General features: G+C 32.8%; 2 protein-coding genes across 2 annotated transcripts; one reads left to right on the forward strand and one right to left on the reverse strand.

The window, feature by feature from the left end:
* Nucleotides 1-2,680: 2,680 nt before the first annotated feature.
* LOC121204868 (putative serine/threonine-protein kinase) lies at nt 2,681-7,865 on the forward strand. Its single transcript, XM_041075571.1, has 7 exons — nt 2,681-3,089; nt 3,188-3,400; nt 3,495-3,625; nt 4,142-4,355; nt 5,173-5,401; nt 5,502-5,652; nt 6,896-7,865. Exons 2-7 carry the CDS (start codon nt 3,262-3,264, stop codon nt 7,244-7,246), a joined length of 1,215 nt encoding a protein of 404 aa, XP_040931505.1. The 5' UTR covers nt 2,681-3,089; nt 3,188-3,261; the 3' UTR covers nt 7,247-7,865.
* An 80-nt stretch (nt 7,866-7,945) lies between these two features.
* Nucleotides 7,946-15,882, reverse strand: LOC121204867 (WD repeat-containing protein 36). Its single transcript, XM_041075570.1, has 18 exons — nt 15,643-15,882; nt 15,534-15,561; nt 15,364-15,464; nt 14,997-15,200; nt 14,662-14,905; nt 14,170-14,345; nt 13,595-13,677; nt 13,233-13,305; nt 12,282-12,347; nt 12,122-12,164; nt 11,846-11,985; nt 11,354-11,560; nt 10,590-10,674; nt 10,103-10,397; nt 9,537-9,798; nt 9,177-9,390; nt 8,879-9,093; nt 7,946-8,490 (listed from the first exon to the last, which is right to left on the reverse strand). The coding sequence occupies exons 1-18, from the start codon at nt 15,766-15,768 to the stop codon at nt 8,341-8,343; spliced, it is 2,712 nt and encodes a 903-aa protein (XP_040931504.1). The 5' UTR covers nt 15,769-15,882; the 3' UTR covers nt 7,946-8,340.
* Nucleotides 15,883-18,626: the final 2,744 nt, after the last annotated feature.

Raw genomic sequence — 18,626 nt, forward strand, 5'->3', positions numbered from 1 at the left:
ATTTCAAATCTTAGTATTTTTTATTTTTAAGTTAATTATTTTAAAGATTTTATATAAACTATTAAAAGAGGTAAATACTTTTGTAATAATATTTGTTGTTTGTTAAAGAAAATGATATTTTAAAACTTTCTCCAAGTGAGTTGGTGAGACTGCGACTCCAACTCAATCAATAACTTTATATATAATTAGAAATCCTGTCACACAAGCATGTGTGTGGAAATAACGGGTTTAGAACATAGATGTGTGTTTAAAAATAATACTCAATAAATAATGAAATGTATGGTTTGAAACTATTAATCATAATAACATATGAAATATGTATGATATTAAAAGAAAAAATAGATTAAATTGTGAGTAAAACAAAATTTAAATACATAAATACATCAGATTAACAATACTAAATATACTTGTATATCCCAACACCACCTCTGATTTTAGGCAATAATTGGGTTCGCTTAAGATCCGATGGTGTTGTTAATGAGGGAACCGGTTTTGCTGTTGCTGGGGGTGTTTTGCGAGACTAGAATGGAGGATAGGTTCTAGGCTACAACAGGTATTTGGGCTTTTGCTCTGTTATGGAAGCTGTGATTACTTTGTTTGGTTCATTTGACCAGAATGTAATATTTAGATATTTGGTTGACGGAATCTAAGATTATTTAGAAATACATTTTACTCAATTGTCTTTGTTATAGATTTAGGTTTTTTTAACAAGTTTAGTTTCTTTAGTATTTTCTAATCTCAGTTTCCATAGAATTATGATAAATTATTACAATTTTTATTTTGTTATTATAATATATATATTAATAAGTAAATATATCGTGTTGAAATAAATTTATAAATCATAATTACAATAATTCATGAAAAGTGATGGCAACACCAACCATAATTAATATATTACTAAATTATTAAATAAAATACAATGATTGTAACATCCTGAATTTACCCGAGTAAGCTCAAGCAACGAGTGTTACGTTTTAAAACTAAACATTTATTTACGAATTCAAATACTGTTAAATTGGACTTCTATGAATGATTTTAGATCCTTATTATGCTTTTAGGAACATAATTTGATCGATAATAAAGGTTAATGACATGTAAAATTTGTTTTAAGTCTCATATCACCTAATTAAAAATATTGTATTGTAGGTTTGTATGTCTCGAGACCATGACCTTCATGTCTCAAGACATTGCCATGAGATTATAGAAATTTTACTTCAAAATTGCCTGTCTTGAGACAATGAGGATTTTGTCTCGAGACAAAGTTCAATATGTTTCGAGACATGACATTATTACTATAGATTTTTAAGTTATGCCAATTCGATGTAATATTCTAAAGTTCATACAAGTTAGTCCGATTTGTATAAAGTTGTCATCCATAATCATGCTAAAAGAAGCATACCATTTGATACATAAACAAAGATATCGGTGTAAACAAGAACTTTGATCAACGCATTATTCTAAAATTGAATGCAAAGAATGATCCAAAACAATCATATGCAATTTCTATTTCGAGTACTCCCCTTTGCTAGATGCATATTCTAATCACCTTTTTTCTAGGTACCTATTGTTATTAAAAAAGACAACAACAACAAGGCATCGAAAGCACAAATGTACCTAATTTGGATATCAAAAGCTATCAAAACTACAATGATACCTAACATGAGCATAAAAAGAAGAAAAATCATGCAAGCATACTCTATAAACAAAGACCATGAGCAGATCAACCATCACGAGTTATCACTATGCTTAATCAAATAAAAGTTTTAAAAAGTATCCACAACCATGACAAGGTGAAGCATTGTAATCATACGATGGGTATCAATGTGAATGTGATGTGAGGGGGTGACTACGACATTCATACAAATTAGTAACAAATGCAAGCTTAACTAAACATGCCACGACAAAATGGGATATGAAGATATATCAAATTAATGGAAGATACCAATGATGATTTATCCCAAATAGGATCTACAAAGGTAAAGGTAAGAAGAAAAAGAATAATATATATACAGAGAGACTCAAACGTACCATGTTTAGTTAGGAATTAACTAGAGAGTTCCAAGCGGTGAAAGCTCTATACAAAAGATAAAAAAAGCCTCGTTGAAAAAAGGAACATATCAAAGTCGGTTAATCATTTGATAATGATGGATGGAGATCCGATAGTTTCTTGGCTAGAACTTCGGGTTTAAATCACTTGAGTTTTAGGCCATTTCAAAGAAAAATAAATCATAAAGTTGAAAGAAGAGGAAAAAAAAAGTTGGTTCGATGTGTTTCTTTGCCAGAGGAGGAGGAGGTTGGATGGTGGCGAGTTCATTGAGATACAACTCTGATGAAGATCCTTGAAATCCTAAAATTTTCAAATTGTTCAGTGACCAACTTATAATTTCTTTTAAATTGAGTGACAAAAGTGTAAATTTACTAATAATTAATTGAATTTAGGTATGGTTTACTCTATGCTGCATAGTGAGTTAATGTCACATCTAACATCTTTTACCAAGTTAATGACCTACTAATCAACTTGTAACTTTTAAAAAATTCAATGATCAATTTGTAACTTTTTAAAATTGAATGACAAAATTGTAAATTTATTAATACTTGAGTAACCTTGGGTGCAATTTACCCTTATTATTATTGAGCGTAAAGAGAGAAAATCTTTGATTCTAGTCGAAGAAGCATAAATTCTGTCAAAAGAATGAGCAAAAGGTGCTACTCTGTAAGCATTGAAACTTCAAATAAGAAGCCGGCATTTACACTGTTTGATTCATTCCTAGGTGTGTGTACGTATATATACTATTATATATAACACCAAATAAAAGATACAAATTTGCAAATCACAGAATATTCGTAAAATTCCAAAGAAATCGTTTAAATCAATGGCAGCATTGCTTACTGTTAGCTGTCACCTTATTTTTTTCAAGTTTTTATCCAATAAATTAACGAAAAATTTTAAAAATCGATAATAAAGATGGCAAACTCGATGCAAAAATCCAACTCCATTTGCTACTCTCGTGTCACTAATCCACGTCGAATCCAATGGAAAGACAGTCTTAACAATGGTGTCTTCTCTAGTTCAATGATTTGCAACGCAGGTAAAGATCATATGTACTGTGAACTTCATAGGGAAATTCAACATCGAAAAAGAAACTGACCCATTGTTTGGTTTTGAATTTTGATTCGTAAATGACAGGTTTTAGCAGAAGTTAAATTAAATTGTTCTTTGTTTCCGGCATGGTCAGTGCTTGAAAAGTGTTTGGTTCTACGATGAAGACGTCTTCCTTGTTTTTTTTCCTTGGAGGGGTTGTTGTGTTAATAATATTATTGATTATAGTGTTAATCTATTGGAAAATTTGGAAACCAGCAGGGATTAAGAGTTTTATATCAGAGAGTAAAAGGCATGCAGGTAACGTATTTGATGAATTTACTGATAAAAGAGTGAGGTATGATTTGGTTGGGAATTATTGGCTTGTGAAGTTTAATTTTATGCGTCTCTGCAGCATCGACGGATTTCTTTAGTGGGGACCTTCGAACTATTTTCTATTTTGACTTCAAGACATTAAAGAGAGCAACCAAGAATTTTCACCCTGATAATCTCCTTGGAAAAGGTGGATTTGGGCCTGTCTACAAGGTAAGCAAGCTCAAAATATTCGGACTTTTCATTTTCTTTTCAAAATTATTCATGTTTGATATCCGTGTTTGTCACATAGTTCAGATATGATCCTCTAAACATATGTCATTACTTTTAACAAAATTGAGCGTACTTGTGTGGGATATATAACCGTATCCGGCACACATCCTTGAATTTAGATAACATAGATGCATTAGAAATAATTGAGCATTAACTATATAATAGTTGTATTCAAAACTCGTCATCAAATCAAGAAAATATAGATATAGTGCAGTGTACATGTGTATATATATTATTTCCATGTATATATAAAGTGAGAGATCTGGTATGAGCCCTTTTTGTAGTAATGTCTTATTTTGAAGTTTCGGAGTCTTGAGAAACATGGTTTGTTGTAGGAGCTACCTTTGTACCTTTTGAAATCATATATTATATTGCTTTTGGGATGCATTGGGCATTTGAAACTGACCAAAAAAAAAATGAGGATTTTTTTGCCATTTTTCTTTGAATATTTGATAGGGGAAGCTTAAAGATGGTAGAATGGTTGCTGTGAAAAGGCTGTCCCATGATAAATCCCAACAAGGAGAGTCAGAGTTTCTGGCAGAAGTGAGGTTGATCACAAGCATCCAACACAAGAATCTGGTTCGACTTCTAGGATGTTGCTCAGATGGGTCTCAACGTTTACTTGTATATGAATTTATGAAGAATGGTAGCTTGGACCACATAATCTATGGTATATATAACTCACCAACCCCAATTTCTTCTTCTAAAAATCATACATACTATCATATATATATATATATGCTGAGACTTGTTTGGAACAGTCGTCAAAGTTTTTGTCTAGCTCCTAAGTGACAAGAGTTTAAACTTTGTCATCTCCCTTCTTTCTTTCCCAATATTTTAATGATAAAAAAGCGGTAAACTTATAGTAAATGTCAACCAACTATGAAAAGTCACAAAGTGGTCACCCAACAATTCAATTTTGTCTTTTTTGATCTCCAGATGGCTAATGTAAAAATAGAAACATAAAAAAATCCAAGATAGCTAGGTGACAAAAAAAAAGATATAAAATTGAATAGTTGAGTGACCATTTTGTAACTTTTCATAGTTGGGTGACCAAAAAAGAAAAAAAAACATAATTGGGTGACTACTAATATAGTTTACACTAAAAAATCTTAGGTCAATGATGCATTTTACTCGTACTATAATTTTTATATGTACTCTTGCTAGCTACATGAAGGAATAATCTGTCCTTTTTTGGTACAAAAAATGCTATATTCTAGTCATAAAGAGAAAGGGGTTGCACATATTCAGGCTCAAATTTCGTCTTATTACAATGCCACCTCTTAAAGATGATTGCATGAACATATTTGGATTCAAACTTGTGCATGAACTTGGTTTATATAATGTGTTTTTCTTTTCTTTGTGCAAGAAGGTTTTTGATGATTTGCTAAACAAAAAATCACCATGATTTTGTTGAACTAGAACTATACATACATATATGTAACCCAAACCTTGGAATTAACTTGTATATATATATATATATGCAGGTAAGAAAGTGTGCTTGAACTGGGAGACTCGGTTTCAAATAATATTGGGTGTAGCACGAGGACTTCAGTATCTACACGAGGATTCTCATCTAAGGATTGTTCATAGAGATATCAAAGCAAGCAACATTCTTCTTGATGATAAGTTTCATCCTAGAATTGGTGATTTTGGACTGGCTAGGTTCTTTCCTGAAGATGAAGCTTATCTTAGCACCACATTTGCTGGCACTTTGTAAGCCCTCTCTTCCCCTAGAATGATAAGTAGTATTGGAATTAATGTATGATGATGATGATGATGATGATGAAATGATTGGTTTTGATATTGTTAAAAGAGGCTATACAGCGCCAGAATATGCGATTAGAGGAGAATTGTCTGAAAAAGCAGATATTTATAGCTTTGGAGTTCTTGTGCTTGAAATTGTTAGCTGCAGGAAGAATACTGATCTTACTCTGCCTTCAGAAATGCAGTATCTACCTGAATATGTAAGCAATTTTTAAGCCATTTTTTTTATTTTTAATTTTAATTTTAATTCATAGTTAGACAAATCGAGATACATGGTAAAACTCGAGCACTTTTATAGATTTTATATCAATCCACTCCAAATAAGAATTGTTTTTTTATTTTTTATTTTTATTTATTTATTAAAACTATGGGAGTTGTGGTCAATAGAGCAAGGCGGTTTTAGTAAATGCCTACTCCGTTCCACCCGATCCTATATATAAATCATAATACATATTTTATAATAATAAATTAAAAAATCATTAGTAAAAAGTATAGTAGAAGTGCTAGTTTATCATTGAGGTTGAAAAGTGTTTTCTAAAAGTGTCGTGAAATTATTTTTAAAAAAGTGCTTTTGAAAAATTTGATAGTGTTTACTATTGTTGTCAAAGAATGCTTATAATAAATAAAATAACAATTTTAAACATGATATTGTGAACTAGAGTCTAAAAGATTTAAAAAGTGGATAAAAATGTAACTTAATTAAAAAACACTTTTCTTAAAGCCAAAAGCTAAAATTTTTTACTTTTTGGTTTGGGTTAAAATCCTATTTAAAATCAAGGTTTGGTTTGAAAAGCTGTTTGTTTACTTTTTTTTTTTTTTGTTTGAAATCAAAGTTTAGGTTGAAAAATACTTTCCAAGCTCAATGGTAAACAAAACTCGAAGAAGATTGAGTTGAGTGAAATAATTATGATGTAATTCATAATAATTCATGAAAACGGAACCTCAACATAAAAATGAGATGAAGGTGATGTATACAATCCCTAGTCTAGGCATAGCAAAGGAGGCTAGGTTGGGGATTGACACCTCTCTCTTGTAGTATTAATAGAACTAGACCGAACTGGTTGGATTTAAAATTGACTAATATGTTGGTCAAAATATAAGGACTGAATTCATCTTTGAACGAATTACTCAAAAGTCCGAACTAATAAAAGTTCGAAAATTAAGACCAAAGGCCAATGATTGAACCAATTTATAAATTTTTCAATATTTTAAATATTTATAAAATTTTAATTGTTTATGTAATTATTATTAAACCAACTATTAAATCAATTAAATCAATAATCAAATCGGTTTGACCACTAATTCGGTTTTTAAGACATTGTCCCCTTGGATTGTTCAAAAAATTAGTAGAGAATCATTTTGATCCTAAATTTGTATACAATATGTATATCATTGACAAAATATTAATGATTATTACTGCATGTATTTTTTAAAATTAGCTAGGCATGGAAGTTATATGAGCGATCTCGTGTGCTTGATCTAGTAGATCCAAGATTGAAACAACTAAGATCATTGGTGGAGAAAGATGTGGTTCGTGTTGTAAACGTAGCCTTCTTCTGCCTTCAGCTTCACCCGAACCTAAGACCGCCCATGTCCGAGATCGTAACCATGTTAACTTGCACCCCCGAAATGGTCGGAACACCCTCCAGACCGGCCTTTTTTGATCGGAGTCAGCGTAAGAACAGTGAAAAGCTGTCATCTGTGTCTTGGGATACTATGCCTGATCCTTTCCCTTCTCCACTTGAATCTGAATCCACTTCATCAACTCAGGCTCACACTCAGTTGCCTTGTTGAATATCACTTTTGCTTGTAGCTTTAAAGCACCATTGTTTAATTTCTAATTGCTTGAAATTTTTTTAGGATATAAGTAGAGGTGTAAATGAGTGCTTGTGAACCACTCGAGTTTGAATCGAAACAAAGTTTAAATACTTTTATAGTATTTATCATGCCGAACGAGCTGATTTTAAATATCTTAATGCTCGATTCGAGTAGTTCATAGCTTTAAATATACATTTTTAAGTTATACAACTAAATTGTTTTTCTACCCTTAATACCTTGACATACATAATTATACACTCAAAATTCCATTTTAGCGATATTTTTCTGATTATAGCTAGGAAGAAAAAAAGAATGGTACTTTTTGATATTTGCCTATGGAAATGGAACGCTTGTAATTTGGATATTCCGAAAATGTACACTTGTATATATTTCATTTTTGTTATTGGTATTTTATTCCCCATAAATATAAATTGTTGAAATTGAACAATTCGATTTTATTTCAAACTAAACTTGAATTTAGAAAATGAAACTCAATACAACTTGAATCCAATGCTTTAAAAATGCTTTAAAACCGAATTGATAGTTAAACTGGTCAAATCATTAGTTCATCGATTAAGCCAGTTGAACCAACACCCACAAGTTCAATTAAAAAAATTAAAATTCAAAAAAATATATTAAAAGAATAACCAAATTTAACCCGGTCTGTACTAAATCTCGATCCAACTAATTCAGTTACATTTCTTTAAACCAATAATCGATCGATTCCCGATCCAACTAGGCCGATTCGGTCTAGCATCATTGTTTGAATCACAAATAATGAGCCAGAAGTTTTTAATCAAGCTTGAGTTTGAGCTTGTTATTATTCGAGATCAACTCAGCTTGATTATAGCCCTAGATAAGAGATAATTTATAGGTTGCTTGAACCACACGTAGCATTTTTTTTCAGAAATTTTGTTATAAATAGAAAATCGTTTATAAAAAAACCAAAATTACATGAATCCTCTTCTTATCTACAATTCCAGCCAAGAATAGAGAGTTGAAATTCATACCTGTTTTGCAGGGAACTCTGGATTTGATTCAACTTACAAAACTGTTGCCCATTGAGCACTTCAAAATTGTGAACTACCGAGGAAAGTCACCATGCATCTTGTTCGTTGAAACATTGTATCGATTTTCTGCCATACGTCAGATTGGATTTCAAGGAGCTTCTTTGCCTTGCCTTGTAACTTCGGATGGCGTCGTATTGTTTCACCGTGGATCTGAAAGAATATGATATGACATCAAAGAAAAACCAAGACAAGCCACATTAGAAAACAGGGCAGAAGATTAATGAAGATGCATAACCAATTGTGACCCAAAATACCATTAAATATATTAATCAAGGAAAACTAGGTCAAACACTTGAGATTATGATGCTGGCTCTCTCAGTTTATGGATTGCTTTGGGCTTGGTTCATTTCAGGTTTGGAGGTTTTGGATTACTATATATAATGAAACTGGGTTCGGTCAGGTTCCAGTTTTAGGTAATTGGTTGGTTTTTCAGGTTTGGGTCTTGACCGGGCACGTATACATACTCAAAGTGTCTATTGGCCAAAAAATTCCTAACCATATAAAATAGAATTCCTTCAAATAAGGTAAGAAACAATACCTTCAGGAATAACCTGATAACAGCTTGTATGAACTCAAAATTGTTCTTGTACGAGATCTCACAAACAAAATAATCCAATAACAGTTCAATTGAAATCATCTCAGGTTTCCCATCAAGATCTTCCAAATTCTCGTCGTCTATGATCTGAAGCATCCGAAGCTCCATGTCCAAAGCCGAAGCAGATAAACCTTTAATATAATCAGTAAACGCTGAAACTGCAACATGTTAAAAGCACACAAATATTAGCTGCAAAGACCTTTTTGACGAATATTTGATAAAATCTCAAGATGGAACTTACAGTTTTTTATCTCCGCGGAGGACTGAAGAAGCTGCAAAAAAGGAGACGGTGCCAAGTCAAGTTTCCTATCATTCATTTCCAAGTCATTGCCTTTTACATCACCATTAGCTTCACTAGGTGTAAATAATATTTCTCCAGAAAGAGATGGAACTGAAGGCAAGAAGAAAGGAGCCTTCTCGGGTTTCTTCGGAGGCTCAATTGGTTTGTTGCGAACCTGCAATTATAAATAATACAATACCAGAGTCAATCCTCACAGAAACCCTCTACCTAAATGGAGTGCGAAAAAGAAACCAGAATTAACATATTTACTTCCAATACTTAACTCTCAAAAAAAAAAAAAGCAAGAAGATAAAGAGAGACCTTTATAATGTCTAAATTGATCAAGCTTTGCCATTGGCTTTTTGGCAATAGTGAGAGAGTAACTAGTTCCGGTATTTGCTTAATGAAGGTTGGAGAAATAGAAGCATCTTTTGAAACTGAGTTGTCCGTAACAGGTTCATCAGAATCCTCAGTTTGGGATCCATTCATAGATGAGATGGATGGCAACCTGACATTTACAACTTCCTTTCCGCTTGCAAAAGAATCCACATTTGAAGCTCCAGAGAAGATCGACCGGTTAACCCTGATTTAACAATTCCAGCCGCTTATTTTTATTATTATTAAGAATTAAACTATAGTTACACGTACCACCTGCATATTATACACTGAATGTCTAAAATATATAACATTTATTGTTGCCACGTTCCAGTTTCAAAAATGATCATTCATGTTGTTTACAAAGAAGAAATTTCATCATATCAATAAGATTCTTTTTTAAGTTTTTCAGCTATTTAGAGTGAATATAAGATCCTAAATAAGATAATTGAACCTAATAGCCAACTTCTTTGACCCATAAAGATAAAGGTGATACAAAACTGGAAACTTACCACAGATAAACCCCGTTCTGATCAACATGCGTAGTTGCTAAAACATCCATATTTGGTGACAAGGACAATGCTGTGATAGATACATCAACATGTATAGCATCAATTTGTCTCGCTAAGACAACGTCCCAAATTCTCAGACTCCCATCCATGCTGGATGATAGCAGCCATTTGCCATCCTCACTGAAACATATATCAGTAATACGGTCTGTATGGCCTTCAAATTTACGAACCATTCTTAATGCCACAACATCATACAAACGTATAACCAAATCATCTGTTACTGTGGCCAAAAGACCTGCAAAATACAGTCAAAATAAAAGCAGTTGCTAAATATATGTTTGAAGACGAGAAAAGACCAAGGAAGAAAAGCAGAAACAGAGATATCATAGAGATGCAGGAGTACATGCCCAATGACAGACCGACACACACACACGGAAAAACCAAAGGTTAAAGGCTGAAAATAACAAATACCAAAAGAAGCACTCACCATTGAGCCGATTGTAAACAATCTTAACCACAGTACATCCAACTTCCCAGCTAGATTTTACGTAACATCCCTTGAAATCCCATACCTGCACCAAAAAAAAAATAAAATTATTAAATTACACCCGGCAAAAACTCAAACAAAATTTTCTCTTTGTACTGCATGCTTAACGTAAGTTTTATTAATTAAATTTCCATCAGCTCTTCTCATTACCAGTAGGAAAATATTTCAAAGTAAAACATAAACCAAGGTGGATCAATTTCTACAATTGCTTTCTTGTCTACAGAAAAACAAAAAGGTGGTAAAAATGCTTTCCCCGCAACAGAATCTAAAACCTATGTAAGGCTATAAATGCCCCTACCTTGTATGTAATTTCCTTTTCACAAAATCTTTATGGTTGGGCTATTAAAAGAGAAACAACAACAACCACCACCAATTTCAACTGACTTGCAAAAGTCAGATTCAATCCAAAATATCCAATGTATTCAAGGACTACACCTACCTGATAAGGGGAACCGCAATATTTAACACATTTCCAAGCAAAGCACACTCAACAAGTTAAAAACCTTTTGTGGACAAATGGCACAAAAAGGCAATTACCATCTGTCTTCATCTTTTAGTTATTTTAATGTAACTGAGAGAAAATGCTGCTCAGTTTAAAACAACTACACCCAACAGAGGAATATCCAAAGCTATAATCACGTGTTACTCTTAGAAGTGCATGTTAAGAATAGGAAAATAGAACAAAAATCAGGGAAAGAATATACCTTAATGTCTCCATGATACCCTGCACTTATCATCAAGGTATTTGTAGAATCACATGCAACTCCAACGACCTCTCCATCATGAGCACTTCCTTTTGGCGTGTCCACATAACTACCTCGACTTATTCCAGATTGGAGATTGAATCTCTCAATCCAACCCCCTGCAGTCCCTAGAACCGCAAAATTACCACAAGCGCTGATGGCACAGGCCTGCAACCAGATAGAAAAAACCATCAGTCACAATTCATATAGTTCAAGAAATACTAGTTTCTAGCAGGGTTTCTCATCTTTGAATAGTTTAATATCAGTAGTATTTGCTGCGTAATGTTTTAAATGAAGATGAATACATCAGCCATCTTGGCTATATTCTATAAATAGACAAATTCAGAAAAAGCACTGAATGTATTCACTACATTTTGGTGAAGGAAAAGAGATATTAATACATAAAACTCGTGGAACTAAATACTAAATAGTAGGAATTTGATAGAGCATAACCTTCACAGGAGTTGGATTTTCAGGACATGGTCTCAGGATATGCTCACCAATCACAAAATTTTGAAGTCGCCACACATATGCCTGTTCAGTATCCATATGGCATGTAACCACATTGCACCAATCTCGTTCCCTGATTTCAGCTTTTTTATGGAAAGAGAGAGCCAAACTTAGATCACTTTGACATAACAAAAGAACATACCACCATGCAAAATCAGACGGTTTGCAAATTTTCATTTAAGTTTAAACGATAAAAGAGCATATAGCAGAAAATCATACCACAATCAAATGCGATAACAGGCTTTAATTTCAGTTCCTCCTCCTGAAATTGAAAATAAGAAACTAAGTTGAACGCAAAAATTCACTCAAAAAATTACAACAGCCAACTAATACGTGCAGACATAGCCAGAAAAGTACCAACATTTCACCCCAGCCATACCTTCATTCTTAGTTTCTTGGCTCGTTTAGATATGTGACCTTGAGACAGCTCTCTGCTTTGCTGATCCTGATCATAACAAAATTGACAATTTTTACCAACAAATTATAAAATTATATTAATTGTGAAGTAGCATGTAAATATAGAAATTCATGGATGGAGGGTGACAATAAGAGCAAACAATAAGTACAGTTTAGCCAAGAACCAAAGCTCCTTTCAAATTGCAGATTAGATAAATATAGGATTTTAGCAGGTCTTATAATCAGACAAAAAGCAAAGTTTATATGATATTCACGCCCAGATTTAGTTCAGGCAATTTAATCAATTGAAGATCAGATTTGCATCAAAGAACCAACATGCAAAAGTAAAGATATGGAATCTAGGATAGTATTAAATCCTACACACAAAATAATACATGGATACTGACCTCTTACAAAAATAATTGTCAATTCAAGTACCAATAACAAAAACTCCCATTATAAAATTTAAAAAAAAAATGAACAAAAAGAATAAATAAACAAAGATTAAGAAAGGAAATCTTTCATGGAAAAGCAGATCAATTAATTTCAAACACAAATGATCAGTACAAGAGATAGAATAAAAAGCCTGCAGATTGCATTGATAATGATAAATCTAATCATAGACTTATCAATGCATGAACATGGTAATATTTCCTTCTATATTTTGCCTGTAAACGTAGTGTAATTGTAGAACCATCAAAAGAAGATTTGAAGAATTGAACATTGTACTAAACACTCATGGTACATTATGAACAGATTGAGGCGTATGTGTTATCTACTTAAATAGATCATTGCCACCAAAAAACACTCAAGAACTGCATGCAAACCTTTTGATTAAAAAGGCCACTGGTATGCATAAAAGTTTGTGCAATGGTCAATCAGGAACTTCATGCATGTCAAAAAAAAAAAACTCCTTCCGACTATAGATGCAAACCTGGATTACAGAGAAAAGGCGAAAAGCGCGATCTTGGCCAGCAGACAGGATATGCCTTCCATTGGCATAGAACCTGCCAAAGTGGGTAAAATTGGAATTAGGTATTTCATGAGCAAAATGATCTCCCAAAGAAAGTTTTGAACTAATTGAAGCACAGGTTCGATAGAAATCCAGTACAACAAATATTAAATTTTCAGAATTCATATGCCCAAGTACTGCAAGACGAAGATTAGCACGCTTCTTGAATTGTATTGACCATATTCACAATATGGTTCTAATACGATTTTAATTGTTAAACATATTAGGGGTGAAATGAATATGTAGAATGTTGCATATGGATACAATATATGGAGTACTATTACCTGATGCAAAGTGGAGGAGCACTGTGTCCACTTCGAAACCGCAGGAGACGAGGATCTCCATCACTTGTGTCAAAGATCCACATCTGCAGTAGAAGATAAATTCAAAGTGCATTTCCTGATAATATAGATGAGCATGCAAGGCATAGACCATAATGCAAAGAAACACCAATAATTTACCACTGATCTGAAAGAATATCAGGAATGCAGCAAACATGCATACAACCCATTTTTGCTAGCAAAGTTCTGTATCAAAACAAAAACTAGGCAAAGATGGTAAAAAGGAAACTTGTCATAGTGGTAACAATCTACATGTATCTAAAAAATCCAGCCTCTTGTTTAGGAAGGAGAAGAATCAGACTTGGCAAAATGCATAGGATATATTAGTTTCAAATTTTAAAAAACCACAACATAGTTCATGCCACAATCTAAAGCATCAAATATGATACAAAACAACTAAATGCATATGCTGCATCCAGATTGTGTTCCACCTTACTTTAACCACTTAAAACCTTAGACGTATCAAATTCATCAGATGGTGGGTAAAAGGAAAAATATTGATACTAAATCAGTCATACCTTAATTGAGTTATCAGCTGATGAGCTCATTAGCACAGGCTCATTAGCAAAAAAGTGAAGCGAAATAATTGAACTCTCATGAGCCTCTCGTATGACTGATTGGAGCCTTTTCTTCTCAAGATTCCATATGCTTATGACCCCAGAAGAACCTCCAGATGCTAGAAGGGGCTGTCCATCTGCAGAATATAGAACACAGATCAGCATAAACATGCTAGGTGGTGGCTTGAGTGAACAGATATTTTTCTAATAGAAAATATTAGGAAAAAGCCCTATCCTAAACATCTACCACTGTTTAGTATTAAATTTATCGAGTCTAATTGACTTGAGATTGAGTAGCTGGATTATATTTTGTGCCAAAAACAAGAAAATAAAGCTTGGCCAAGATCTAGTCTGGCATGTGCTGGCTTGTCTCAATTACCCCTACTGCAGCCTAAGCAAATTCTGATATGTCTACAAGCTCAAGATCAAGCAAAAAGCTCTTATTGGGAATACCTGTGCTGAAAGATAAGGCAGTGACAGTGCCTCGTGCAGAATGTTTAAATGTTACAACTTCTTTATCATAACGAATATTATGAACATGAATTGTTCCATCAGCACAACCAACAGCAGTGACATCTAGTGCAGGGGATGAAACACAACTGCAGATACTCGAATTCCATCCCTTGAATTCATAAAGTTTTTTCTTTGCGCTAATGTTCCAAAGCTGCAAAGAACCCTCCTGACTCCCAATAAGAACCTGTTCAAATCTTTTTAGTTATACACGTTCATTTTATCATAACATATAAATTCATCAATTACCATATTAGCAACAAATCAGGGACTGTTACCTTGTTTAAGTAAGTATCTGGATGCATTATACAAGTAGGAGTGAAGTTGGCATCTAGCTTAATATGTTCAATTGGAGCAGGATTATCTTCAATTCCTTTAAACGACCATATGAAAACATTACCATCAGCATCTACACTTAGAATGTGGTCCCCGAATAAAAGCAAAAAGTTGACTTTAGCACTGTGTCTGCTCCAATTTGCTACCTACAAATGTATTAATTTTATCACCAAATCCAAAAGAACAAAATCTTAAGGATAAAAAGAAAAAGTTCTACATAAGATACGGTGCTCAAGCCAAGAGACACATTCACATTAGCTTAACCATTTGAGAACTAAACTTGAAATAAATAAAAGACCAAAGATAAACCTGGTGAGCTCGTTTAAATACGGCAATATCAGTCCCATAGGCAGCAAACGTGAAATCACGGTACGAAGCAAGAGCTCGAATCTTCTTCGGTAGTTGAGGACCTACATGAACAGAATTAGGGCCAAGAAAAAAACTTTAACCGAAAGCTAAATTCAAACACACACACTCACCAATAAGCATCAACTTGAGGTTTGAGCACTGCAAAAGGAAGCTAAAAGTGAGAAGATGAATAATTTCAACATCAGAAATTAGAGGGAGAGAAGAAAGATTAGCACTGACGTTGTAAATCTGAAAAGATTTGCCGACGGTAACCGTGACGAAAGTTTCGGTGCCCAATCGCTGAACGGAGAAAGGAACTCCGCTAGTTATGTAACCTATTGCTCTGTATGGCTCAAATATCCCCATTTTTTTTTCTCTTCTCTTTTCTTTCACTTGACCTGAACGGGAAATACTGGTTTGGTTTTGGTTTAAAAGTGAGATTGGCGGAGAGGGTTTAGGGTTTTGGCCTTTTGGACGGGGAACTTAAATGATATTTAAGGGCAATACACGTAATTTTCGTTGATTGTTTGGGTAGTAGTTTTGTCGTTTCATGTGTATTATTCCATTTCATTGTAAATTCTGATTTATTAACGTTGAATAATTGTAAGAGTACACACAAAAAAGAAGGGAAAAAAAAACTCGTAAGAAAATGGATTTCTTTTCTTTGTTCAGCTTTAAAATATTTATTTTAAGACATTTCCTAAAATATCCATAATCCTCGAAATCCTAACTTGCAAGTATCATCTTCAAGAGTTGCTTTATTCGTCTAAACTCGAATATTGATTGGAAATTTAACAAATTTTGGATAAAAATATTAGTGTTGAGCTTGGGTTTTAATATTGAAAGCTTAAATTTAATTTTACCTCTTTTTAATTTTATGATAATTGTTTTTAATTTTATTATATATATTATTAAATGGGTAAATTACACCCAAGGTCATTAAGCTGTTAATAAGTTTATATTTTGGTCACTTAATTTTAAAAAAATTACAAAATAATCACTGAATTACTCAAAAGTTTTCATTTAAGTCATTCTGGTGTTAAAATTGATGTTATATGACCTTCTTTGTCCGCGCCAATCGAAAGCCTTTTTTCCCTTTTCTCTTCTACAATTTAGTTTTTTTATGAAGTAGCTTTAAATGTTACGCATTGACAAATCGAAATCCAAGCAATTTTCTTATTCGATATTTGACACTAACCGTCAGATAAACTTGGATTTAAGATATGTTCTTTTATTCATCGATAGGTATTGATCCACTGTACTGATCGTCAAATTGTCGCTTGAAATTCGCTTGTTAAACTTTTAAAAAAAAGCTTAACAACCTAGTGATGACTTAAATAAAAAGTTTCAAATAGTATAGTAGCTTAAATGAAAAATTTTGAACAGTTTAATGACCATTTTGTAACTTTTTTAAGTTAAATAAACAAAACGTAAACTTGCCAATAATTTAGTGAAATGGGATGTAGTTAACTCTTACGTAATTATATATCATATGAAAATTAATATTCTATTGTTATAGAATATCTCACAACCCGAAATTCGACCATTAACTGGCGCCCTCACAATCTCGCAAGGTGGACATCAATATGTGTGACGACATGGAGCACCTTGCAACCCTGGAAGGTAAAATGTCAGCCCCTTGTAAGGGAAAACTGTGAACACACTTTGCGACCTTGCTAGACGGAACGCGCGAGCACATATGATGACACTTGGGTGCGAATCCTATTTGAAAGGCATATCTAGGATCTGTGTCGAACCTAAAGGGGATATGTATATGTCGTCCTGAGTTATATGCATAACACTTAGCTACCTCCCTATCATGTCACATTAAGGGAACCATGCCATATAAATAAGAATTGTTCCCAAGTGAAGGAGGTAGAAAGAAACCGCAACAACTATACTATAATATGAATATTAAAAAATATTTTACATAATTTATAAATAAATAATTAAAATAATAATTATGTTGATGGAGTTTTAGTTTGGTTGGCACCAATATTGCCAGTGTGAGAATATATGAGTTTGAGCATATTGAAACACATTTATTTTCTACAGAAGTCAACTATAGACATAAGAAAAATTGCACTTTGAAATTGACAACTTATAATTCAATTTTTATCTCTAATTTTTTTTAGCTTTACCCTTATATGTTTTTTTTAAAGAATTATACCCTTACATAATTAATATTTATCATTTTATCATTTTATATTAAATTAATGTACAATTTGAAATTTGAGTTTGGCTTTAACCTATAATTGAGTACTCAAGCCAAACGCTATCACGTGATTTAATAAATGTTTGACATATGTTATTTAATAAAAAAGCATAAGTAATTAATTGAGACAAAAAATGACTCAGGTATCAAATTGAACAATTAAGTCAAGTCTAGGTACTTGAGACAAAAAAAACTTAAGTATTAAATTGAAAAGGCTCAAGTATCAAAGTGATCATTGAAGCTAAACTCAGATATCAAATTGGAATAAAATATTCAAGTGCCAAATTAAATATTAAAGTCAAACTTAGATACCAAATAATAAATTAATAAGGGCGAAGATAGAAATTTTTTTTAAAGGGGCCAAAATTAAATTATATATTTTTATGATAGTAAAAATATATTTTCACTATTTTAATATGTAAATCTTTATAATTTATAAAGAATTAAATCAAAATTTATCAATTTTAAGGTTTTCAAAATATAATTTTACTCTTACTAATTTAAATTTTTATAAAATTTAAAGGGAGGTAAATCAAATACTTTCCATTTTAGGGCGACGCACCTACCAACACCCCATGGTAAGTGTATAATATATGTTTTTTTTCCGCTTAGAGTAAAACGTAAATTAAAAATTTTAAATTAAAAAAGAAGAGAAAAACCGTTAATTGGCGCGGGAAAATAGGAAGCTAGAAATAGAAAGGACTCAACTGAGAGTGATTGGATCTAGAATTTTGAATGAGCTCGAAATTTCAATTGAAAGATTACTGATTTTGTTGATCGAAATTTGAAACTAAATAGTAGAGCAATTGTTTTACTGTTTTATAAGCAGATCAGATCGGTAGAGAAATGCTTCGGTTAAGGGCGTTTCGAGGGACCAATGACAAGATTGTAAAGATAGCAGTGCATCCAACGCATCCTTGGTTAGTAACCGCCGATGCCTCCGATTATGTCTCCGTTTGGAACTGGGAACACCGTCAGATTATTTACGAGTTCAAGGCCGGTGGTGTTG

Source organism: Gossypium hirsutum, chromosome A08, assembly GCF_007990345.1.
Source record: "Gossypium hirsutum isolate 1008001.06 chromosome A08, Gossypium_hirsutum_v2.1, whole genome shotgun sequence".
NCBI classification, from domain to species: Eukaryota; Viridiplantae; Streptophyta; class Magnoliopsida; order Malvales; family Malvaceae; genus Gossypium; species Gossypium hirsutum.

Coding starts and splice junctions, on each gene's coding strand:
- LOC121204868 (XM_041075571.1), top strand. CDS start 3,262: ATGAAGACGTCTTCCTTGTTTTTTTTCCTTGGAGGGGTTGTTGTGTTA. Junction 3,626..4,141: donor GATTTGGGCCTGTCTACAAG/GTAAGCAAGCTC, acceptor AATATTTGATAG/GGGAAGCTTAAAGATGGTAG. Junction 4,356..5,172: donor CTTGGACCACATAATCTATG/GTATATATAACT, acceptor ATATATATGCAG/GTAAGAAAGTGTGCTTGAAC.
- LOC121204867 (XM_041075570.1), bottom strand. CDS start 15,768: ATGGGGATATTTGAGCCATACAGAGCAATAGGTTACATAACTAGCGGA. Junction 12,165..12,281: donor CCAAGAAACTAAGAATGAAG/GTATGGCTGGGG, acceptor TTTCAATTTCAG/GAGGAGGAACTGAAATTAAA. Junction 9,391..9,536: donor TCAATTTAGACATTATAAAG/GTCTCTCTTTAT, acceptor TTATAATTGCAG/GTTCGCAACAAACCAATTGA.